At 35.5% G+C, this 26,094-nt stretch overlaps 4 protein-coding genes across 12 annotated transcripts in view; 1 reads left to right on the top strand and 3 right to left on the bottom strand.

Moving 5' to 3' along the window:
• The window catches only part of LOC129575031 (protein kinase C-binding protein NELL1-like), a 49,390-nt gene extending 38,644 nt beyond the window's left edge, over positions 1–10,746 (bottom strand). Inside the window, exons 1-6 of one of the 5 annotated variants that reach the window (XM_055457824.1) lie at positions 10,631–10,746; positions 10,347–10,472; positions 9,673–9,936; positions 6,357–9,503; positions 4,931–6,108; positions 3,550–4,136 (exon numbers count right to left, since the gene is read on the bottom strand). In XM_055457824.1, coding sequence (XP_055313799.1) covers positions 3,550–3,640 — 91 coding nt within the window. In that variant the 5' untranslated portion in view covers positions 3,641–4,136; positions 4,931–6,108; positions 6,357–9,503; ... (1 more) ...; positions 10,347–10,472; positions 10,631–10,746. Of the gene's footprint in view, positions 1–3,549; positions 4,137–4,930; positions 6,109–6,356; positions 9,504–9,672; positions 9,937–10,346; positions 10,473–10,630 lie in introns of those variants that run through there. The other 4 variants (XM_055457828.1, XM_055457827.1, XM_055457825.1 and 1 more) reach the window with 4 other exon arrangements.
• Positions 10,522–14,973, top strand: LOC129575030 (ubiquitin-protein ligase E3C). Its single transcript, XM_055457823.1, has 9 exons — positions 10,522–10,874; positions 10,941–11,293; positions 11,358–11,495; positions 11,562–12,493; positions 12,557–13,212; positions 13,283–13,412; positions 13,481–13,732; positions 13,811–14,510; positions 14,606–14,973. The coding sequence occupies exons 2-9, from the start codon at positions 10,964–10,966 to the stop codon at positions 14,771–14,773; spliced, it is 3,306 nt and encodes a 1,101-aa protein (XP_055313798.1). The 5' UTR covers positions 10,522–10,874; positions 10,941–10,963; the 3' UTR covers positions 14,774–14,973.
• A 2,128-nt stretch (positions 14,974–17,101) lies between these two features.
• Positions 17,102–19,356, bottom strand: LOC129575038 (uncharacterized). 4 transcript variants are annotated; one of them, XM_055457841.1, is made up of 2 exons: positions 18,952–19,356; positions 17,102–18,847 (listed from the first exon to the last, which is right to left on the bottom strand). In XM_055457841.1, the coding sequence occupies exon 2, from the start codon at positions 18,801–18,803 to the stop codon at positions 17,424–17,426; it is 1,380 nt and encodes a 459-aa protein (XP_055313816.1). In that variant the 5' UTR covers positions 18,804–18,847; positions 18,952–19,356; the 3' UTR covers positions 17,102–17,423. The 4 variants fall into 4 exon arrangements, with proteins under 4 accessions (XP_055313816.1, XP_055313818.1, XP_055313817.1 ...); XM_055457843.1 differs by having other exon boundaries at positions 18,975–19,356; XM_055457842.1 differs by having other exon boundaries at positions 19,022–19,356.
• Positions 19,357–21,366: 2,010 nt separating this feature from the next.
• Positions 21,367–24,611, bottom strand: LOC129575036 (mucolipin-3-like). Of its 2 annotated transcripts, none has more exons than XM_055457837.1 (2): positions 24,271–24,611; positions 21,367–24,163 (listed from the first exon to the last, which is right to left on the bottom strand). In XM_055457837.1, exon 2 carries the CDS (start codon positions 23,859–23,861, stop codon positions 21,798–21,800), a length of 2,064 nt encoding a protein of 687 aa, XP_055313812.1. In that variant the 5' UTR covers positions 23,862–24,163; positions 24,271–24,611; the 3' UTR covers positions 21,367–21,797. The 2 variants fall into 2 exon arrangements, with proteins under 2 accessions (XP_055313812.1, XP_055313813.1); XM_055457838.1 differs by having other exon boundaries at positions 24,275–24,588.
• Between the last annotated feature and the right edge of the window lie 1,483 nt (positions 24,612–26,094).

Raw genomic sequence — 26,094 nt, 5'->3', positions numbered from 1 at the left:
ATAATAAATATTGACCATAGATCTACCCTTATACTTAGCTCTTACATGAAATGTGCGCACATAAAACATTTACCGGCTCATTTGTATGTTGTGTGCGTTCGGGTATATGAACTGCTGAGAATAATAGACTGACGATAGCAGATTTTTCGCAAAAGCGGGATAAAAATCAGTTGCACCCAAAAGAGACATTTCAAAAGGTTACACGCAAACGGAACATTTTATTTTGTCGAATTTTGAATTTTAAAGCCGTGATTACAACAACAATATACTTCTCTCTTGCGTGCAACCTTTTGAAATGTCTCTTTTGCGTGCGACTGATTTTTATCCTGCTTTTGCGAAAAATCTGCTATCGTCAGTCTATTATTCTCAGCAGTTCATATATGTATGTGGTTTAGCTGGAATTTTCAATACTATGTCTAACACACATAGTACGCCGAAACCATACTGTCTGTCTACACAGGCTCATGTGTACGAAAGAAAAAACTAAATTGAGTTTTCCCAATTCTATCCTCATCTATTCCAAATCGAATAAAATTCATTCACAATAAAAAGTGCTGAAGGAAAACAGCGGAGTGAATTGAAATACGATTGGAAAACGACATAATAAAGAAAGAATACAATAACTATCGGATTTGTATTTGTATATGCTTCATAGTTTTATTAACCATGCAATACGAACATTTACACGTAAAACGTGCTTCGATTTCGTTATTTCTCTCTCTCCCTCTCTCTCTCTCTCTCTCTCTCTCTCTCTCTCTCTCTCTCTCTGCTTTAATTTGTGTTTATTGTTGCGCATACTGCACGTATGATTGATATCACACCTGTCCTTTTAAACTCTGTACTCACTGTATGCAAGAAGTGTACAATCATGAAACATATCGAATCGAATGAAAAAAAGCGGTAAAAATTCTATGAATGACGCGGGCGATGTGGTATTCAACTAAAAAATAAATAAATAAATAATATACAGTGGGTAATTCACATTGTATCCGAATTATCCCCTACAAAATGAATGTGCTTTGAGGTTTGTTGTATATTCATTTTAGGGAATTACTTTCACTGCCTATGCTGCATTTTTGTGGCTATCAAATTGTTTCGAGTTTTGCCATCGCATTTTTTTGTTACCTAACCAGCGTTGAAAGGAACAAAAATGAGTTAACCGCACAAGAGAGAGAGAGAGGGAGAGCAACCATATGAGTCCCAAATAAAAATTCAGAGTGAATGTAGAAAATTTTATACGATGAAAAATGAAAATTGGACAAAGTACTGTAGCAACAAAATTATATATTTATGTATATATGAGTATTTGAATGGAGTAGCAATAATGTTCTTCTTCGTGTTTTCTTCGGTTACCCCTCAATCCTTCATCATACCTCTCTACTACATGTGGTGATTTTCCACTGATCAACGATTTTTTTTTTCATTACATTTGCGAATAAACAATTTCACAACGCCTATATAATACAAACACCGATTAAAAGATTTCCTAGAGTGAAAAATATACTCTCTTTGATCTATCAGAGCAAATTTATTGCTCAATTTAAGTTCGAAAATGCGATGAATCCGTCGGCAAAATAGGGGTGAGAATGGATAAGACAAATTATTGACAATCGAAGAAGAATTCTATGCTCTGTTCATATGCAAAAAAAGACGAGAGAAAACCAGCGAGCAAATGCCTCAAAAGAAGAAATGCAATGATTATTTACATGGAAATTAATATGTTATTCTTACTGTCTACTCTTCTGATATGTGCTATTCACAACTGGGTGGTTTTACTGCTCTCGTGTCAGTTAGAAAAGTATATGTATGGTTGTATAAGTGAGTAAATGTGTGTATTTGTGTATGAAAATGTATACATTGAGAAGGCAGAAAATATGTATAGGGCTCTGGTAAAGAATGAAAAAAAAAATAACACACAACCCAAACCAAACTAGTTTCGTGCTCTATTGTTGGCTGGCGCACCAAAAAACCGATTTGCAGCAGAAACAGGGCAAACAAAGCAACCATCAACGCGACAGCAACCTGAAAACACTACTATTCAAGTAGAAAAATCAATAGATTTGAAGTCAAAACGATGTATTTTAGTATTCCATACTTCACGAATTGTTGTTGTGGTTCGCTCCGGTTTTGCAGCACTCGGCGTAACATACGCTTTTCCTTGTATTCAATTCTTCTCTCTCTTTTTTTTGGTAATTTCCTTAGAACACTCAATGTTTTTGAATTCGCTGCGAACTGAATATGTATGCGTATGAATCAGTATGGTTTTTTTTCTTCAACTCATTTACTGTTGTATATGTATCTGCATTGACGGCCTGGAACGTTCCTAGTAAGCACCATTTTTTTTCGCAAATAATTTATCAGACGATCACAGGGAAGTGTGATGATGTTTGAATGTCTTTAAGACAAGAACAAACAAAGACTGTCTGAATATGAATTGTGTTATTGGAACGTTAGAATTTCATGGGCATATACATACACCTCTAGATATAATACAAATTTTGATGAATGAGAAGAAAAAAACTCACACAAATAATGCGCTGCATATTGACGTAAAACAAAATCGAATTGGAAAAGTACATGTGATGTTGAAGGAAAATAACGAAAAAAGTTCGGTCTCACTTTGTGTGTATAGTTTGCTTGTCTGCATATATGTAGCGCCTTAGAATCTTATCAGTCTGTATCAGTCATTTTTGATTCGACCTTTTGATACTTCTTGCACTTGAATTAATTGGCTTTGTGAGCAGATTTTTTTTTCTCTTTTGATGCTTCCCTGTTTTCCTTCGTTATATTGTCGCATAGACTTGCAAAGAAACTTCAAAAAATTACCCTTTTTTCTTTCGTATCATTCCTGGCCAGATAACAAAATTGTCGTACAAATATGTACGTTTTATATATATCATTGATATTGATGGAGCTCATTGATTGGAGAAGTTAAAATTTCGAAATCAATCGGTTCCGAAATACCATTCGACAATAACTTCCCACGAATGATGATACACTTCGGGGGAAAAAACTGCATACATAACATGTATGACTGCGAAAACAAGATTATTGTCAATAAAAGTTAATCAAAAATTTATTGAATGAATAATGACTTTAAAAAATTTTGTTCACTCTAATTAAACGCTAATGTGCATGTATTGCCGGCAAACGTTATGGAAAAATAAAAAGGGTATAGAGAATAGTGATACTCTGCAAGTGTGCATGCTGTTTTCTGTGTTTATGTGCCCCTTATTATCAATTCGAGCAAATGTACCGCATTAAAATATGTAAATTCATATGCAAGTATTGGCTTTAAGTAATACCAGACAGACAGACACAGACACACACACACACACTTACGGCGCACACTGTTCACTTGTTTGGATGTCAAACAGTTTTCACATTCAAAGACATTTCTGTATCGAATCGGTTTGCGTGATTCACACTGTATATGAGAGAGAGAGAGATAGAGTGCACAAGTCAGAAGAAGTAACTGTAATTTTATTTCGACACGAAACTCAAAATGGAATGAGTTGTAGAAAAGAAGAAGTAAAAAAAAGAGCTTACCTGCAATTGGAAAAATTAGGATGGTCAAGGTCAAAATAAGAGCCTGGACACATCCCCAGGATGAACTAAGACGTATAAGAATTTGGCACATGGCAGAGCTACACGATTCGCGGCATTAGCCGGTCGGGCTCTCTGTCAAAATCATCTGTGAGCACCATTACAGGCTTGGGAATACACGCGTCGTGTTCTCTCGCACTCGCACTTTTTTTTCAGGTCGTCACAATTTTTTATATCACTTTTCGAAGATGCTTTTGTTTTGAACTATGTGTGTGATGAAGGCGAAGCAAGTATGCCGAAATTCGATAGCAACCAGTTTGTTGATTAATTCTCGAAAATATTTCCTAAGCTAAAAAAAAATTCGTTGATTTTCTGCTATGCTTTGCTAGTGCTGCTGCTGCTGCTGCTGCTGCTGCTGTGATTGCAATTGACTTTGATGTCGCTGCGGCTATTTAGCTATTCGATTGCACAATTCAATATAATTTTTTGCCATTCAATTTTCCTTATTCAATTTCTCAACACATATTTCATCCACATTAGTCGTTCTTCGTTCGTTGCTTCAGTTCAATATTATTATTTTTTTTTTTAACCTATACGCAAAGAGAAAAATGACACTACGGTTACGTCTTTGTGTTACTATATGCGGCATTTGTCACCACCACCGTTTACGCATTATTTTCGATACCTTTTGCTCGTTCATATTCTCGAATAATTGCACCAATTATGGTGTTATATGACTGTGTTAAATAACATTTCATATATGTGTGTATGGGATCAGTTTGTTAAATGTAATTGTTGTCAAGGCTTGTGAGAAAGATATTTTGTATACACCAGGGAAAAATCAATTGTCCAAACAAACATGAACAATGAATGTGAATCTCTTCGTCATTGTCCGTAGATCCATTTTTGGTTATTATTTATGTTGAACGAGTGTTTGTGTATGGACACACTCTGAATGTGATTTGAAGACTCTGGCCAATTTGTGGTGCGATTTTATTGCCGGATATTTTACCCAAGGGGAAAACATTTCCATTCCACTGAGATACTCATCAATTTTCATTAGTTCTGATAAGTTATTCAGTTTTTCTATTAACTTTCATAACACTTAAATGTGAACTAGCGAAATTGGTGAAAAAAAAAATCAGCACTAGTAAAAATCAATGAAATTGAAGTTTAGACCTAAATATTGGTGTCATTATTTTTCATTCGAATCGCTTATTTAATGATGTTTTCCCCTTGATTTCGATGACAGGTATATTTAATTTGTTAACATAAATTCGGGGAAAAAATTGGCCAAATGTGTGAAATGTGTAGATTTAGCCACAAAATTGTGAGACAGAACGAGAAAATGAGAACGAAAATACGCTATGGAGAGGTCATGTACCGCAAATAAAAACACCGAATGTTTGAAAGGATCCTTCAACCTTGGATACCAAATATTGGACTCTTTTTTTCTCTCTCTCTCTCACTCTCTCTCTCTCTCTCTCTCTCTCTCTCTTTTTGTAATTCATAAACCAAAAAAAAACAAATTAACTCAACATGTATGTATGCATTGGTCCAATTTCCATTCTCTTCTTGATAATCTTTTTTTCTTTCCACACGCACTTCACTTTAAACTATGTACATTACAAATAATTTCACAAATTTAGTTCATTGCTGACAAAAACACAAATCAAACGAAAACTCATATGCACATTTATTTTGATTTGAATTTTAGGTTTACACGTATAAAATTCACTGTTTGAATCGAATTCATCTCTCGTCCTGGTAGAAGTGGTGGTGGTGGTGTTTGTGGTGGTTGACGTTTAGTTAGTTGACACTTTATTTATGGTGCTTTTGGTTTGTTTGTTGTTTTTTCTCTTTCTCATTCTTCATTCGATTGCACTGAAAGTTTTTCAGAGTTTTCAATTGATTTTATTGCTTTTATTTTACTCAAGAGTTTGGACGCATTTGACTCAAACTTTTCACACTTAATATCTTTTACAGCCTCATCCAGACGCAATGTGTACGTTTTGCTAGCGATGGAACTACATAATGCTGTTTCATCGCATTCTCACATGTACCGTTTCTGTTTCGTTTATTGATAAATAATTTTTTTTCTTCCTTTCAGTATATATATTTTGCCAAACGGTTAAAAATGACTTAACTTATGGGACACACACAAATATAACAGTGAGTCTGAGAGACTGTAGAACGAGCGTTGTTCGCGATATCGTAAATTTAACTTTTCAGCACCATTAGCAAGTAAACAAGCGAAAATTTGTGTGTTTTCGTTTTGAGTTTTCGCTCCAGTACGGCATCAAAACTCACCTCAAGACTTTTTTTTGCATATAAACACTGATTTTTATTTTGTGATGGTTCGCTTCATCGACATAACGCACACTTTTTTTTATTTTTTTGTTCGGTTTTTTATTTACAATTAACCGTTTCATTTCGAAAGTCATTGTCTATTCGTTCTTTTGCTTGGGCTGTTAGCGGCACAGTAATTCATAATTATTATTTTTTTGGAACTGTTGTTTGAGGCTATTTATAAGGTGGTTCGCCGATTCGTTCGTTGCAGAACTGGAAAGAAAATAGTTTTTCACTCATTTTCATAAATTGCTTGGATTTTGTGTGTCCATAAGAAATATCGCTGCCGATGCTTGCATGTGTACAACTTTTTTTTCTTCATCTAATTCACAGAATTTTCGGTCATTGGCTAAGTGGTTCAATTCGGTCAACTGATTGATTGTATGACAAACGAATAATAACACAAAAATTGCACACACGTGAACAATCGACAGCGAACAGTAACACTATAACTACTTTACCTTATTTTGCATTTCGTTTTATAATATTTCGTAAAAATCGATCCGAAGTGAAGAAAATATATATATCAGAAGAACGTAACGAAAATAATTAGATAATTTTTTTTTCGTTTTTCAATTTAAAATTCAAACGGCGTAATCGGGAGAAAATGTGTAATGAAGACGACGAACAATCAAAATCAATGTATTCAAATTCGTTGAGTATAATTGGAACTATGAAGTGACGTGTGTGCACATTAGATTTTTTGATTTTGAATTGTAATAAAATAAACCTCCTTTCGAAAACTCACCGATAAATAAAACAGAACTGAATTAAAAGACTGTCTGATTGCAACTGAACGATGAGTGTCCTATCCTTATAGGCATATACTGTGTGCGCTCCGCTGTGTATATACTTCAATGCTCTACACACTCAGGCAACACACGGCAACGCGCTAAATGTATGAGCCGTACGAAAATACGAAAATACACTGCGAACAAGAAGCGACCAACGAGTGAAGAAGAAAAAAAAACGCACGAAGAAAAGAATAAGACGGACGAATGAACTAAAAGGCATATATATACCGCTAAAATAAAAACGATATACTCGCGCGAAATGCCGATTTCGTACGAAATTTAACGAAACAAAATAGCATAGACTATTCTCACTCAGTCTGATACGTTTGTGAACTCACTTTAGTTTGGTCGCGTTTAACACTGCATTTACAGCGTTTCATCGCACTGCTTCTATATTGCCGCCTCTGTCGTCTTTATTGTTGCTTTCTTTTGCTATTCGTCTCTTATTAATTTTCAAACAATTTTTTTTGTATCTACTCGCTATACTACTTCATATGCGGTATATATATATATCTTACACATATAGAATATAGAATATAGATATAGATATATGTTCGTATATTTGGGATATTGTTTGATTTTATGACACTTGTCAAACTTACATTCTAATTTCCTTTTGCTTAGCTTCACCGCTAGCGCAAAGATCCATTGTGCCAACATTTTTGTAACTGCCCATATTTAATCCGCAAAATTGAATAGTTGAAAAGTTAACGAGGTTGAATGAAATGAGCAGTTATACGATATGTGTTTTTTATAGATGGCTTTTTTTTATTCAATTTGCTCCTCATAAAATCAATTGATTGATTTTTTTCCCGAAATTGAATTCTCTTCGAATAAATGGAGTATAACGAAAACGAGTTGACCAACAAGATGAATGAAGAATTTTTTGGCGGCCAAGACAATCTGTTCAATATGATTGGAAGCTATAACAATTCGCAGAATGTCAAAAGAAAGAAATGGCTGTGTATGATACCGATTGCACGGTATTCAGCGCATAAAAAAGGTTGGTAGTTGCTTGATGAGGAATGGAAACGGCTTTGCACATTAAAAACAAATGATCTCATTTATACGATTGTTGTCGATGTTCAAACTTTATTTAATCTTTATTCATCTTTGTTTCAATAAAAACACACAAAACCAAGTTAGGTATTGGTGCATTTTTTTTTCCGAAATTTTCCTTTGGATAATTTGCAATGAATTTTTGTTCGGCTTATAAAAGTTATTGAACATTAAAACATCATATGTTCATATGCTCTATCTAGCTATGAAGCACCATGTGACGAACCTTCGTCACTGAAAATACGCCACCCAGCCTCCCAATAAATATATACTGCAGTTAACATTTCTCATACTCGGCACACTCAATCACCAAATATGTAATATTTTCGTTTGCGGCGGTCGATTGAATTTTTGAAAATGTTATATGAAATTACAAATTCGTTTGTATGTATAACAATGTTTCAAGGTAAAAATGACTTTTTTATTCCTTCTTTATTGATCATTTTGAGTTCTCAGCATTTAATGGTGGTTATTGGATCTGCTACTGTTTGGGCACAGTCAATTTTGGTATAACTTTCTTTACTTCTCGTTTATGGAAATGATACCATTTTCAAGGGATTCCTTAATTATTTTGGCAATTAATACGCTTCGGCAAGGTGATACCTTAAGTGCAACCATGCGATTAAAAACGGGCACAATATTGAAAATCAGCATTATTTCCAAACTCTATCTGAATAGAATTTACATAATTTGATAGACAGAATATTCCAATAATAAACGAATGAAAATCGTCTGAAATCAAGCTAAAAATATGAAACTCCTTACATATGTGAAACCGTAAGTGTGCCGTATACGTATCTGCTTTTTTATTGCGATTATGATTAATTCGAAAATTCTTTAAACACGGCAAACGTTTCGAATTACAAGGTATAATCGCAAATATATACAAATTAGAGCTGGGTTATGTGACCGTATAAGTGTTACATCTGTCGCCGGCAACGAGCAGTAATTGGATATTTTTGAGTGAATATCAAATTAGAAAGTCCGGATGTTGAATTATTATAATATCATTATTGTTTTCATCCAATTGGTTCATCCAGTGATCGGTTTTTTTTTTAATTCGTTGCACGGTTCAATTTTAACATAACAAATAATTGAACAACAGATGGGTTGAATTTTAAGAAAAAATGTTTGTTAAAACCTTGTAAAAGACGGCGAAATCCAATAACATTTTCTTTTATTCCGAACAGGAATTATCAATAAGTTTCATAATGTTGAAGAATGTCAAGGCAACGCCGGTGCCTACTATAAGGCCAAACCGTATGCAAAAAAAACACATTGTAGATATCCCGCAGTTACAAATAGAAAAGAAGAATACTGGATTGTCGTAATTTTTATAATGACTACTTTTCCTATTTGTTTGACTCAATATGAATACCAAATGAATATTCTCAAGGATGTTTCTCACCACTTAATGGTAATGTAATCAATTCACATGTGCAAAAAAAGAAAGAAATGGCAAATATTCGACGCTACACCACTTTAAATGGATCTTTACACGGCAATTTCGAAACGCAATACTTTCAAAATTCAACGGCTAACGCAACATACAAACATCTAAAAAAAAAACGTAGTTTCATTTGCTCTCCAATTCGTTTATTCAATTTCGTGACAATGTAACAAATGACTTCTTCAAATTCACGCACACAAATTACGCAAAAATTGTTTAGATTTAAACCATTCTTCCCTGTGTGCGCCTGCTGCTGTGCCTCAGACGAGTCCTCAATTCAATTGGATTCCTACTCGTCGACTGTGCTGTTGATTTACAAAAAAAAGTAATTGTAATAATTTTAGTGAAACGCAATATGACTTCAAGCGATTTTGTCAAACAACTGAGATGATAAATGTGTTGGCGCAATAAACTCATTTAACCTCGAAAGGTTTAGCAAGCAGGCACTTGAGTTCACATACTGGGCACTTTTACCTCATTGTCAAAATCGACCACAGCTTCAATTGATGGAATTCAAGTGATGGCAATAAACTTGGTTTCACTTCAAATCTCCTTTCGGCCCGGTACGCTTAGCGGAGTCTCCGTATATTCTCTTGCAATCTCTTGCTCAGGTATAGGAATCTAAGTTTAGTAGAAGTACCTTCTCAAACGTTTCAATAAACATTTTACTTCATCATTTCGAGCATTCAAATCCTTTTTTCTCTCCTAAAGTCTTGATTGTTGTAATTTCGTCCGAAGCTACACAAAATGACAATAAAGAAAGTTTGCGCCAATTAACTTACTGAAAATATTTGATTAAAAAAACAGCAAAGCAAACAAATCTGAATTAAACCTGTGGTTTTCCAAGAAACCCCCATTTCTTTGGCCGTGAACATTACGCCGTACAAGATGCTCTCTACTTGTTGTACGACTCTTATTAAAAGGTATAAAACATTTTGTATATCCATTCCGAAAGACGCTGAGCCATTTTCGAGTTTTTTTTATCACCCTTGAATTCAGATAGATATGATTGCTAGAGATGAATTCTCATCCAGCTGAGATTGGGACATTTCGGTTTGTTTGTGATTTATTAGTCAATCAAATTTATTTGGATACGTGAATTTGTTATAAATTATATATGGTTACCAAGTTATAAAATTAAAACCTACCAATTTTAGATAGATATGTAATATCTAAACTCGATAATCCATTAAATTTACGTTCAATTCGACAACAATTTATCAGTTTATTTGTTTACTTGACCAACAACCCACCTGATACAACTGTCAAATATTCTGAAACGAAAGCAAAATGAACTGGCCTGAAGTTGTCTTCACATCTGCACTAAAAACGTAAACAGTTCTTTCTTCTCATAATGCGTACATCAGTAGTTTTTTTCCTCTGACGTTTATGTCACCGAAATGCATTGCTGATTTCAAAAACAGTGACTTACATTTGACAGCACACAGTTCGCAACACTCGAGGAAATTTTGTTTAGTCATTTTAATTTCGATATCCTTTAAAATATATGTATAAATTTACTGTGATTCAAGATAGAAATAATTTGTGTGTCAGATTAGCGCAGTGGATATCTATACAATCAAATAAAAACCAACACTGGGATAAAACCAAACAAAATGTGTATGAATTACGCTGATACAAAATAAAAATTGATGGCTTCAAGTCTTTTATTAAACGTAAGACATATCGATTATACAAAAAAAATATTGCACAAGTTCCTGATAAATTTTTTCGTTATGCAGGCAATCAAAAATTGAAAAGAAAAATGTTCAGCTTCGAAGGTAATTACAAACGGACACCGTCACAAAATTTAGGTGGTGCATCACACATCAACGACCGTGAAACAATAATTCGTCGTGCTGCGCTCGAGCGTCAGAAACGGGCCGAAATCCGGAGACAGCACACCGGAGCGATAACGATTCAGTCGTGTGTTCGAAGCTTCTTATCGCGTGTTAAGTGCAAAAATGATGCACGAAATGTCTTTGATCACTACTTGAAGACGGTGGGATTAACGAATCCAGAACAATTAGAATATTTACTTAGGTGTATCTTATTTTTCTACGACAATAAAAATGAAAAAGATGGCGAGCGATTGGTGAGCATTGAAGGAAAAATTTAAATATTTTTTAAATAGTCTTAACATGAATATTTTTTTTTAGATAATTTTGGGACAGTTTTTAATTCGTCACCCGGAAAATTTACTCCATAAATCAATTGCCGATTCTCAATGGCAGCACCGCGTAAAAAAGCTGCTATCTCTGTGTATTCAGCAATTATCCTTGCAGAATTTATCGCACGTAAGATTTCTATTCTTCTGTTTTGTCTAAGCAGATCTATAAAACAATTACGCATTTTATGTACAGGGAATTCCATTTCGCACATTGGAGACCTTTTCATCAGATGAACTAGTGGCGCGCTATATAACTGATCCGAATGTACGGCGAACTTATCTGGAAAGCGTCTATCGATATTTGGTGCAGCGAAAATACTTTAAATTAGTTCGGCAGCTGTTTGAAGAAAAAGTTCCACCACTTTACGATGTTGTTCTCTCACCCCCGAATTCCATATCAGAAACACTACTGCAAATGATTCAACATCCATTGCGACTCATGTCTGCCGCCAATAAGACCCCCGTCGATGGACTGATTAGCAAAGAATGCGTTACACTCATTCTATCATCGTTTGTCGAAGAAATATTAGTTCCTGTATATACGAAACCAATCCAATTGTTTGTCATACCATGCTTGGCAAATAGTCCAGAGTTTCCATTCTTGCATCTGTTGCAGTATCTCAGTGATTTAATCGTACAAACTTACATGGACCAAAACGATAAATATTCGATTACAAGTGACTCAAAGATCATCAATGTCGTGTTTAATTCGCCATTCGTATTTCATTCATTTCTGACGCTGGACCGATTGTACTTGGATCGTATAAAAAGTAATCCAGTTTGGGCTAAAAACTACATCATTGTTCTGGGAAATTTGTCGGGAAACATACGTAAATTACAACAACGTACCTCGAATTCACTATTCAAGCAATATGACATAGAAGAGGTGGAGGCCGATGAGGATATTGACAGTGACGAAGACGATGATCACAAAATGGAATCCATCTCACCGGCCGAACGCGATTGTTTGTTGGAGGCAATCACATTGTTGAATGATCAAGAACGCGTCGAATTGATTCTTGATAATATTGACAATTATTTAGACGATGTTCAAGTGTTGTACTCGTTGTGCAAAATTTGTCATAACCTAATGCTTTATCATCGAATCGCCGTTTTTGAATTTAGGTATGACCACTAGTAGAGGTAAAGTAGAAAACAGGCACCTAATCAACTTAATTCATCTTTCAGATTATTGTACATGCTAACATTCAGACCAAAATTTATACGAGCTCTGTGGTACACTCTACACACACAACAAAGTAGTGCAGGCTTCTCTTCGCCGTTGACTTTAATCACAAAGGGAATCGTTTTTGCAGCGGATCGTGAAATCGATCGAGTAATTCCAATGATAGCATCATTCTGTGCACTGTTTGGGCGTCTGATAGCTACGTTACATGACCGCGAATTTTGTCAAGAAGACGTTTTGCCCGGAGCGAGCAGCAAAATAATGCCCTTTAAATTGAATGAGATCGTATCGTTGAGTTCGTTTTTGAAGGATTTATCACTGGGTTTGGTCGAACTGGCATTCCCCGAGACACGAACTTCTATAAATGACCACTATAGATCTGCATTGCAGCTGAATCAAAATTCTGGTGGTGATGGTGGTGGTGGAAATACCGCTACCTCACCGAACAAATGGCCACACTTATTGAAAGTCTGTGTATCATTACTACGTCAATTGCATACTCGTGATTTGCGCAGAGGATTCTGTCCCGCCAGTCACTGGGTGGTACACACTCTAAATCTACCGCTGGACAAACCAACAGATCTGGAAATGCCGCGTGGACATCGACATGCACCGAGACCATTCCAACCAATTAGAGACTTCACTCGAGAAGACTTCGGTTTGTATAGAAAACATTCTAGCTATTTTTCCGTGGTAATGTAAACGATATCATATTCATTCAAATTTAGATAGCAACGGTCCACCGTTATCAACCAAACAGGTTCGTTCCATAACGATTTTACGAGAAATTCCATTTGTTGTGCCATTCAGTACTCGCGTTGGTATTTTTCAAGGACTTTTGGCAGCAGATCGTTTACGGTGGGTGTCAGCAGAAAATCACTTTTGAATTTCGATAACTTAATCTCTCTCCATTTGCCAAATTACAGAGCTCAAGGTGATCAACAGGGTTTCCTTCAAGGTCCATCGATTCAATTGGTTGTCAGACGATCACATTTGTATGAGGATGCGTTTGACAAGCTACGACCGGAAAACGAACCGGATCTACGGGCAAGATTTCGTGTGCAAATGATAAACAACATGGGATTAGAGGAGGTTGGAATCGACGGTGGTGGTGTGTTTCGTGAATTTCTATCCGAATTGATTAAAACTGCGTTCGATCCGAATCGTGGCTTTTTCATGTGAGTATTTCTGTTGCATCTACTTCTGTTCATTTGTTTTTAACATGACGTTACAATTGTGGTTTTGTTTTTATTTAGGATTACAACCGACAATAAATTGTATCCGAATCCAAGTGTGGCGAAAATCGTTGAAGACTATCAGAAACATTATTATTTCATTGGTCGAATGCTAGGCAAAGCACTGTATGAAAATCTTTTAGTTGAACTACCTCTAGCTGAGTTTTTCCTCTCAAAATTGGCTGGTAAACATTCTGATGTGGACGTTCATCAGTTGGCATCATTGGATCCAGTTTTGCACCGCAATTTATTATCTTTGAAAGCGTATGAAGGTGATGTGGAGGAGCTTGGTTTAGATTTTACCGTAGTTATCAACGAACTAGGCGAAACGAAAGTGCATGAACTCAAGCCAAATGGTACGAACATACAGGTGACAAGTGCTAATCGCATTGAATACATAAGTTTGATGGCCGATTTCAAGCTGAACCGACAAATACGACAACAATGTGCAGCATTCAGAAAAGGACTTGCAAATGTGGTTACTGTTGAATGGCTGTATATGTTTAGCAACAAAGAGTTTCAGGTATTGATTTCCGGTGCTGAAATTCCCGTTGACATCGATGATTTACGTAAAAATGCCAAATATGGAGGTGACTTCGAACCAAATCATCCAACAATCAAACTATTTTGGGAGGTTTTAACCAATTTTAGTGACATACAGAGGAGACAGTTGCTCAAGTTTGTGACGTCTTGCTCACGGCCACCGTTACTTGGCTTTAAGGTAATTTTCCTAAATATTGTTTGTTATTGAACAAATTATTCTTTAAAGATCTGCAACCTTTTTACATTTTACATGTCAAACATTTTCATTTTCAGGACTTAGATCCGCCGTTCTGTATCCAAAATGCGGGCGATACTGATCGATTGCCATCAGCTAGTACTTGTATGAACCTATTGAAATTACCTGCGTTCAATTCAAAGGAACAAATGAGAGAAAAACTTCTTTATGCCATCGAAAGTAATTCAGGGTTTGAACTTAGTTAGTTGCTGTCTCTCATAAAATCATGAATAATGATGTATATTGTATAGCAGCGAACATGACACATTGGAGGAGATGCAACAAAAAAACAAAGACGCACTAGCTGAAAATGAAGCCAAAATCACAAGTATGCGGCGTTGATCGAATCATTTGAATGCTCATGCTAAAAGAAAATAAAATAAACAATAAAACAAAGCATAACAAACATTGGATTTTCACTTTTTAGCAATTTATTTATATTTTGAGGCACTTTATTTTAGGGGAATCGATTTTGGACCTTTTATTGAGGGTTTTTTAGCAATTTGATTTCAGCTTCTAATTTGGTTGAGATTTTATTACGAGAAACGTAATCCCAGTCTTCATCCGAATCAGTTGCGACAGCCAAATCTGGATCTGGGTTGTTTCGAGAAATCCCTTCGGATAAAAGCGTAGAGTTTATGCTTTGCAAAGCCTTTCCGAAGAGTTCGAGAAGCACATCGTTGTCGATGACGCCACAATCACATGCCAAATTCGCGGTCCGATTTCGATTGAAGATGCAACTCCAGTGGAAGTGAAGAAAACAATTGTTCGACTTGTGTTCAACACCGTGCAACACATGTTTCTGCACATGAGAAATTCCGATTGCTTGTTTTAGAGGACCAAATACCAAGCACTTTTGCATCATTAGTTTGTTCGAAACCACGTCTAGATTTTTTTTTATCGACACATATAAGACAAATCTAAGGCCAAAATTGGCAAATCACAAACATGAGCTTCGGTTTGACAGGTAAAAACAAATAATTTCTACCTTTTCTGCCTTTCAACATCTAGTATGATCCTTTACGAACATTTTGAGTACTTACATGACCAAATCGAGTGAAGTTTCCACATATTTCTGGCCGCATATTTGGTTGGTTCGATTTCAACTCTAAAAGAATCGACTTTTGGCCAAAAATCCCTAAATATAGGCTTTTCAGGGATGGTATCTTGGCGCAAAGTTATTTTTTCTCGAAAATATGGGGAGTCTACCCAGGCAAAAACTCTCAAATTTGACTTTTCGAGGTACCTCCCGAACAAAAGTTACGTTTTTCATGCATTTTGCTATGAAAATAACATTTTTTGTTCGGGAGGTACCCCAAAAATCATTTATAAGAGATTCTGTGTGAGCAGATTCGCCAACGTTTCTCGAAAAAATTAATTTTTTACTAAGAAACACATCCAAATAGTGTATTTTTGGGGTACCTCCCGAACAAATAATGTTATTTTCATAGCAAAATGCATGAAAAACGTAACTTTTGTTCGGGAAGTACCTCGAAAAATCAATTTTGAGAGTTTTTGTCTGGGTAGACTCCACATATTTTGTATGTGCATGTGGCTCGTTATTTGGGCTTGGCAAAGAGGACATTTAAATGTGGGTTCAATGTCACGCCGGCCTAGCTTTTCGTTGAAATTAGCTCTCTCAAGCTCGAAGCATCTCAAAAAATTGATTGAAAAAACTCAAAATTTAAGCACAAATTGACTTGCTTGTCACTCATGTTACTTCAGACTGAAGTGTGAAAGTGCTCAATATCATCGCATCCATTAAAAAAAACAACGGGAATGAGAAATGTGTCGATTGATCTATTGGAGGTGCACGCGATGCCGACGGTGATACCGTCGTGTTGCGTTTACTCCAACCGACCCAAAATTCCAAGAATTCTGGGCTAATCGTCACATTTCCCATTCTCCATCTCTTCTTCAATGTGCCGATGTCCCAATGTTTTATGCATGTACCAATGGAGATGATAATTCCATTTCAGATTTGGACATAACTTCCCCATCGAAACAATTTTGATTTGAGAAATTACGTCCAAATATCAGAAGAATTTATATCCAAATGCATATGGACATAATTTCTCGGGGAAATTATGACCAAAGAGTCAGTGGAATTATATCCAATTGAAAATGGACATAATTTGCCCATAGATTTTTTTGGATTTTGAAGAAATTTTGTCCGAAATTCGGTGGAATTATGACCGGGAAAGTTATGCCCTGTAGCCATATTTGGCAGCTAAAATGAATATGCAATGTGTGCGGGGTATGCCGTAAAACGATAAAAATGTGTTTTGAGTGCTTTCGCCAAAATATTTTCATCATCACGGAATTTCAACTTTCTTGTTGTTTTGGTGAAGCAACGAATTGAAAGGTATTATGGTCTGGAAGCTAATGTCGAGTATTATCTATGAATAATAACAGTTTGGATAAATATTTGGTGCGTGATATTTTTCGGGGCAAAATTTCGAAAATGGTATCATGGGGCTATTCGGATCAAAATTATAGGGGCTATTCGGATCAGAACTATTTACACAATTTACTGCTGTATATCAAAGTTTCATTATTTTATTACGCATTTCATATATTTTTAATGTAATATTGTTCATGTAATCGTGATATTGGTTGATTTTGAGGCTTATTTCTTAACCCGCGTCCGCTGGAAGTGTCAATTTGACACTATTTTCAATTTTAATTGTGTTTTCGAGCTATTTATTATGGTTATTTTTTCTGAGATTTTGGCTCAACGGGCAAATCGTATATACATTTTTCAAAAAATATAGTCATTTTCAAAAATTATATGCCAGTTTTTCAAAAATGCAAAATCACATTAACGCTGTTAGTGTCAAATTCACATTATTAAAATTACCGTTCGTCAATTCCGTTACAAAGTAGCCATTCTTTATTTAATTCGCGGATGTTTTTATCAACTTCAATAACACAACCCAGTGTTAAACAAACTTTTACACGATTTTTGGCTGCACGCAAAATTGCATTGTAACTTTGTAAATTCATTTTTTGTACATTTGCTGCGATTGTGATTCTGGTCAACTGCTTTGACTGTTCTAAGACTTCAACTACATCATATAATTGTTTAACAACCACCCTATCAATAGTATTCAGAGTTGGTATACTTTCAATTAATCTGATTGCAATTTCCTTACTACAATCGAATATATTCAATGATCTCAGCTTTTTTAGTTTCGATATAGCTTCAACATCGTTAAAACGGTTAACATACAAATGTTCAATAGGTACCTCTCGATCAGCCAGACGATCGATAAGTGCTCTATTTGGCATATCTTCCAATCTATTAAATCTGATGTTCAATTCTTTCAATTTTTTCAATTCGCTCACATCCATTAGATTGTTTCGATGTTCTTCTTCATCTTCATTCGAAACATAAAGTATGCGTTCGAGATTTGGCAGTCGTTTCTCGACATTTTGAAGTATGCGAGAAGAGAGACAGCGGCAATTGGCGACACCCAAACGTTGTATTTGTGAATTTTTCATTTGAAAATCGATGAACGAAGAGTCGTCAATACTTTTGTTCACCACGGCAAAGTGAACATCCGTTAAGTTAGGGAATGTGTTTGCAAGCCCATCGCAATTTTCAAATTCACATATTATTACGTGCAAATATTTGAGATTTTTAAATAGACCAAGTTTTGTAATTATGCACCCCTTTATTGTTAGCTTTTCCAAAACTTCAAACTGAGAACTTCTTGATTCATTTAAATCCACACAACAGACGTCAGATTGGCCATCCGCATTAATGTTCAATTCGATTAAATTTTTTCCGCAGTACTCAGTGATCAAGTGGAGATGATTGAGACGGAAATAGTCATTAGGTGTCATGGATCTAAGTTCTAGTTTAGTATCTCTTGATTCATTGTCAAAATGTAAATCGATCGTCTTCAACAAATGACCAAATATACTTAAGTAACTTGCTACACGATTTGGATGCATATTATGAGGAAAGTGAACGTTGTAAAATGTGGCCTTTTTCAGACGCGAAGGGTAACAGTTTATGGCGTTTTTTTGGAATCTTGTGCATACTTCCGCGACATTCAAGAACTCGCATCTTCTACGCAAACGAATAAAGATTTCTTGAATGCAATGATCATTGAGAATATTCAGAATATTTTTTCGAGAATCGTGTGCAGGTGGCAGTGTTTCCATGTTATTTTCCATTATATTCCATTCGTTGCATTGTGGGACAACGGATTGTTGTTTCGGGTCCATGTTGGTGTTTTATAAACAATGAATATATTCAACGGATGATTTGGCTGAAAAGAAGAATAAGCCAAATTGGATTGAATACGTTAGAGTAAAAACACTGCTCGCTATGATACGCAATAGAATGAAACGAAACAAAACAAAATTTGGTTACTAGATGAAAAATCTTTTGTATACAGTTATCCGTTTCGCTTTGTTTTTTCTGCAGAGCATTCACTCCAAACCTTAAAATTTTCAGAAGAAACAACTCCAACCGATTTAATTCACAGAAATGGTAGCAAAAACACTTTAATCGTAGCTGGCGATGGTTTTTGTTTGTCGTACATTTTATTTGTCGTAAACTCTTTTAGGTATTTTCGTCTCCGAAGAAAAGTTTTATCGTATTAAAGGGCATTATTATATTCATCCAGTTATTACAAAAGTAAAATTGATTCGATTAATAGTTATTATTACAAACACGAAAATTATTTTGGTTTCGACACGAAAATATTAGCAAATTAAAATTAAATCGATTTAATTGTGACAACGCTCCGTAAAATGACGCGTTCGATGCATTATATTAGCCTTTTGCAATTGCTATATATGTGTACTTATATGGTTTCAATTTTCACACACACGCACACGCACATACGAACTTTCATGTAAGTGTCAAAGAATAAACAAATCTATCTCTCATACGAATCAACGCCATCTACATTTGAACGGACCATTGAAACAGCCGGATTCTCAATTAAATGAAATGAAAAAGTCCACAATAACAGTATATGGGCTTCGAATTATCAAAATCATTTTTGATTTCATTTTGTTTTTAATGAAAAACAACAATCTTTCAACATTCAGAAGATTAAAGTTTTCCAATTTTAAATAATAGTATCGCTTCAAAATGGATTGCTTTAAATTTAAAAAAAAAGTTCATGGAGAGAGTATTTGAAAAAGTAATACGCATGAACAACAAATTTCAATACAAGAACTTTGTCAACGTTGCGAGTTGTACAGAAGGATTGTATATTTGAATTTAAAAAAATATGATTTTCGTTGCACTATGGCATTTTCATACCCGGACAGCATTAACTCGAAATAAATGCGTTTAATGCGAAGAACATGCGCTTCAACTCATAGTATGTGCCGATTTATTCGTACTATGCGGTGCCTATTCGTTAGAAGTGCACGTTCGATGTCCGTGCATGGTCACGAATACTGCACATAGGCAATTCATACTGCGAATAATTTCGCATAAATCCTACTAAAATGTTCCCTTCTCTGATTGGTCACACGCCGATATCGACTATTTCGAATTCAATGTTGATACGTCTTAAATCGAATAAATGTTTGCATCTAGGCGTCATTATGTGCACGCGTATTTGCTTCTATGCGTAATATTCGTGACTATGTGCAAAGTTCGCTACTCTTCACTGTGGCACACAATCTATGCGCGTTTATGTGCACGTATGCGAAAGAGTAAAAAATCCCTAGAGTATTCCATACTCGATATTTTTTCGGCCAGCGTTTCGAATTTTAATTGAGTTTAAGTACGCCATTTGACCATTGGATATGATTTCAGTTCGAAAGGACCATTGGATATGATTTCAGTTTAGGTTAAAGTTGGTTCTATATTTATACGATTCAATTGGTCAAAATGGTTTCGATTCATTAGCTTTTTTGTAACTTCCCTTTCTCATATCTCTTTTTTTAAAGAAGGACGCAAATGAGGGAATTCTCCCTTATAATATAAATGCGTAGATCAATTCCTTCAGTAGCGACTTTCGTTGTTTTTGAATAAATGTTGCAAACATGTTTTTTGCTTGCTAACAATAGCAAATGGAATGGAATGGATGTTGTTTGTTTTGAGTTTTGAACGAGTTAAACCCTGAGCGATGGAAAAATCTTGTGTAGAATTTGTTCTTCCTTTCTAATGCACTTTTCTATGTTAGAATTTCTGACAAAAAACTCTACGAATCGCCGCACAAATCGAGCATGACATTTGACGAGATTTTTCATTGTAAATAACGAATAATAAACGTATACAATTTTTCAAACGTTCCAGACAAAATCTTACAACAACGATGCATTTTCAGTTGAAAAAACGCCTAAAAATATACTACTCAAATTACACTCCAGTCGAGTGCATTTTACTGTATATCCGGTGCCTACAATCTTCTCTACCCTTGTCTTTTGTCATTTTCTGGTCATTACTAACATATGCCCTTAATTGCTTTTGGAAATGCTTATCCATTGGACAGAGGAAGGAACTTACGGGAGAGAATAGCAAATATTTGTCCCGCTGCACGATCATAAAGTTGTCACAGTAAACAGAAAAGAAGAAATTGGCCACAGGCGTGGATTGTTTTATCATGACCAAACAAACTTTCAGAGTAGTAAATTTAACTTTGCTGTACGTAATTTATGTCCAACACAATTTTTTTTTTGAGAAAACGTTCAAAATAAAAAGAATGTATTCATACAAATTGTGAAATAAAATTTAGCCTTATTTGTAATTTTTTTGTTTTTTTTTATCAAGGGGCGAATATATTGTATTGTCAGGTGAGGTAGAAGCTTTAGTAACGCATGATTGTAATTGTCGATTGAATCTTTATTTAACATTTGACAAATTAAAACGACATTTAAAAAAATAATCGACAAAATAAAACAAAACAAAAAAAATGCAATGCAATAAAATCGGCTTTTCTCATCATTTCTATTATTATGCCTTAACAAATTGCCACTCAGACGCGGCAAAATGAAACAAATCCTTTCAAGCTATTGGAAAATCAAGAAAAAAAAATTGAAACAAAGTATTACAACAATATTTCTTCAACGGCAACAGTTCACAGTTGAATCTCGGTTATTTTCTTCTATAATTGAGGTGTAAAAATAAATCTGTCCTATTAATTAGTTTCACATCTTTCTTTATACATTACACACTATACACATTTTGAGGATGATCTTCTGCCGCGTTGGTTCCATTCAATGCATACAGTTGTGTAAATCACATGGTTGGTGCTATGATGTAACGAGTGTTTCATAGCCAGTGGGACCGGGGTTATCTTTTTTCTTAAGGCCACAACAAAAGTAGCAGACATTTTTCATTGTATCCCACAGGGATTCCTGTTCCTCGTCCTCTGCATACGTTCGGAATACGCCAGATGAAAAGTCGTTGGGATGCATTTGACCAATGAATCGCTTTAGTTCGCTGGTTGGAAATCCTTCTTTGTAATACTTTTTGATCGTATCATACGCGTCCATAATAACCGCAATGAATAATGAAATCACCACATAAATAAATAATCCAATAAATGAATACAAATAAATGCGACTGAACCACCACAGCATTTGCGATTTCGATGACATAATTGAGAACGTTGCAAACATATCATCACCGTTGATTAGCGAGAACAGACATTCTGACGTCGTTGCCAGCGAACGGAATTTTATATGATATGGTGCCAACACCAGCCAACCGCAAAATGTGAATCCAGCGTAAATCATTAGAGCGCACAATAAAAAGCGTAGAATCTTCGGTGCTGATTGTTTCAGAGTCAAAATGACAACGTTGTATGTCTTGAAGAAGCTGAAGTAACGTAAAACACCAAACCAAACCAGCATATTTCCAACGCCCAACAACACGGAGCAAATGTTCCATTGATCGACGGTGAAATTTTTCCTCTCGATTTGCTCCTTCAAAATTGATCCTAAAATCAATAAAATATCATTACAAATGATCATAATGTACCAGAAGTTGACGAATTGCCAGCGATCTTCATTGCTCAACGGATATCCATAGGTAACACGGAAAAATGTATCAGTCTGTTTCTGCAAGAGTCGGGCACGGTACAGAGCGCGTGTACACAGCGAAAATGATGCAACGCATATTAGAATTACAAACACATTGAGTATGCTTCGTAGAGCGGTGTCGATTGCTGTATCCGCATCATACGCAGTATCACCGTGGCATTGTAATCGAACCGGTTCAGCATCGAGCGACAATAGCATTTGGCCATCATGATCACTGTTATCAAAAAGAATTTCAATATCAAATTGATAGCAATCCGGTGCGGCCAATGGGCCAGCTGCTTTAAAATTGACGGTCTTTATTGAAAAGGTTAGTGTTGCCCGGACGAATGCCGAGAAATTCACATTGATGCCTTTGTCCGTCAAATAAGCTCGACTGCCCATTTCAGTGACGTTACTCGTTAGATTGGTGCAAATCACATTTATTGTCGGATTGAATGCGTAGCTCTCATTGAAACCGTATATCTCGCCTTGTTCGTAATGATGTATGCACAGTGTAAGGGGCGGCATCGTATTGTCTGTAGTTGGATACGAGTAGGAGCCGATCGCATGGCTTAGATTAGCATACCCAGCCATGGCATAGTCGATTGTTTCGTAAAATTCATTTTGAAAGTATAATGCAAATGCCCCTTTGGATGCTGGATACGATTCCACCTCACTTGATTCATCCCATCCGCGCAAAAATAGGTGTGAAAATGACACACGATTATCCCACGTATAGTTGACGTGAATGTATCGCGAGTGGGCAAATAAACACAGCTGCATTGTAAGTAGTACAATTTTGATGAGCTGTACCACGAATTTGTATGGGAACTTACGACGCGCCTGCCACTTTTCAATCGGATTCATGAAGAAAAATTGCAGTTTGCGTCGCATTCGATCCTCGTTGAACGCAGACATTGGACTGAGTTGCGATGATGACGAAGATGCAGACGGATGACTGCTTGTCGTTGTCACTGTGGAATACCCAATCTCTTCGGCGGTCGAAGTAGCTGTAGCTATCGCTGGGTTAAAGGTCTTTCTTTGGTTTCTTGTATCTTTTGACATTTTTTCTATTTGATTGTTCGACGTTGAATAATCGTTGGTCATTCTTTGTGACCGTTGATTCAACTTTGGGCTTATATTTATTGTGCCACACTTATGAGACGCTTGTTGCTTATTATCTACAGTGCTGATTTCATTGTAATCTCCTTTGTCGTCGTTGTTGTTATCAAAATCGTCGTCACTGTCACAATCGATGATATTTGCGCACTTTTCAGGTGTAATACTACTCATTTCTAAGCAATCACGAACCTGAGCGCTTGCAACTCTACTTCCAGCTTCCTCAATTTTACTAAACGTTTCGTTCTAAATTCAAAACGAAAACAATCTGTGCAAACGATGCCACAGTAACTTCGTGTTGTCTATTATCCAAATATTGATGGCCTTGTGTGTACAATTTTATGTTAGGCGTACGACGTACGTATTAGTTTTCGTTTTTACATTTGTGTGCTGATTATTCAGCACGATCACCCACGAAAAGCACCAGACATGGATGTAGTTGGTTTAATGCGTATTGCATTAAATTGATGGACGAACTGAAATCGATAAAATACAATTATTTAAAAACGTATCGAAACTATTCAATGCCTCATCACAAATCAAAAAATGCTTTTTTAAGTACCATATTGAATATCACACATACCCACTTGTTTATCGATGAGATTGGTTCCTTTGTTATGTCCAACTAATTTATTAAATAACGTATTTGATCGTAGTTTTCCATAAAGTTTCGATATCCAATTTCCTTGTATGTTGTAAAATTCACACAAACGAAATCCTCCGATTAAACATACAAATCATTTATTGAATGATAGATGTTTTCCTGAGTGTATCAATTATCGCATCTATTCTTTGCATGAATGTAATGCAATTGCGTTATTATATATGACTATTATTTTATTTCAGTCCCTTTTCTTCTTTCTATGACTATCTGTTTTGCTCTTGATCAAATGTCACATGACCAATACATTTGTATCAATGATACACACATTCGTGTGTTGGTGAAATATTTCGAAATTTCGTAAACTCCATATGACACGGTGAACGCACTCGTAGTTTGTAACTGTTGGAAACTAGCAGTAGATTCGAGTTTGGGAAACACCTGGAATTCCATTGAATCTGGTGGCTTTTATGAAGAGAATTTGGTGAACACTTTCGCTGATGATGGTAACAGCCTCGGTTTGGCGACGCATTTGCCCATTTTTCAAACGCATGTAGATTGATTCGATCATCAGCTGAAAAGGGAAAGGAAAAGGGAGCTAGCTGGATGCGGACGACATATCAGGTCATTCTTGGCCAATATGAAGATGTCAGCATACATCACAAATTGTTTTTGGACTCCGAATCTCGGAGACTGAATAAAGAAAAGTCTTGGGAGGGCCTATGATATATACAGATGGGTCCTCATTCCGTTCTCGCAATGGCAGTTCCGCAGATAACAGTAGGTACGAATGTCACCTATGCAAAGAGTTTGTTACTTCTTATAAATCGTCAATGAAAAAATATGCTTTCTCATGCTGGAGAAAACCAACAAAAAAATCCGCAAAACGCCTTCTAAGTTGCGATAAGGTTATGATGGCAATTAAATACTAACTATACGGTATATATTTCAAACTCTTATAGAGATCTGAATGGAAATGTTGAAATTTTCTACTCTTGATGTGTCAATATATTGGAGACACAATTGTGCACAATAAAAAAAGTATTTGAATTGAATGATTTTTTTGAATTGTTGTTCTTTCCTTATGACGGCGCCTTTCCTTCAAAGAACGCTGATCACACCAATATGGCATTGTTGGCTATATTGCCAGATTTGAATGGAAATGAAAATGTCAGTTGTTTCAATGTGCTAGAAGTTTTCAAGTCTTAATATAATATATTACACAATGTCGATAAAATTTCATTTATTTTATCATAAAAATTCAGTTTGTCGGATTATTTGGCTTTGTTGAATTTTAAACTTCAAAAAATCGAACTTAGTTTGCGTAAATAATTAGAATTTCATGTTATTTGTTCACTTCAATACAGAGATGACTTTAGCGCACTCAAGTGCGCTACAGCGCACCCGAGTATTTTTGTTGTTTTTTCGTTCTACTTTAGCTTTTTGGCCAGGATTTTTTTAAAATAATATATTGTGTAACATAACGAAGAAGAGCTTACATTTTCTGCCCCCGGTATTCGCATTGTGTGGTCATATGCACTTAGTAATTATGCGCATTGGCTTAATTTTGCAATATTACGCAATTTCTACTTTTTTTTCTTCATATTTTACTAATATAAATGTGGTTTTTCAAAAACTGTTCTTTGTTATGTTACACAAAATATTGATACAAAGTTTTTTTTGACCAAAATGGTAAAGTATAATGAAGAAAAAAACAAAAAAACAACACAAATACTCGGGTGCGCTAAAGTCATCTTTGGGGTAAATGTTTGTTGATGAAATATTAAACCAACACATCAATTCACA

Source organism: Sitodiplosis mosellana, unplaced genomic scaffold (genome assembly GCF_009176505.1).
Source record: "Sitodiplosis mosellana isolate CC-2019 unplaced genomic scaffold, AAFC_SMos_1.0 Smas_scaffold_6166, whole genome shotgun sequence".
Classification (NCBI taxonomy): Eukaryota; Metazoa; Arthropoda; class Insecta; order Diptera; family Cecidomyiidae; genus Sitodiplosis; species Sitodiplosis mosellana.
This window is presented reverse-complemented; position numbering and strand designations above follow the sequence as displayed.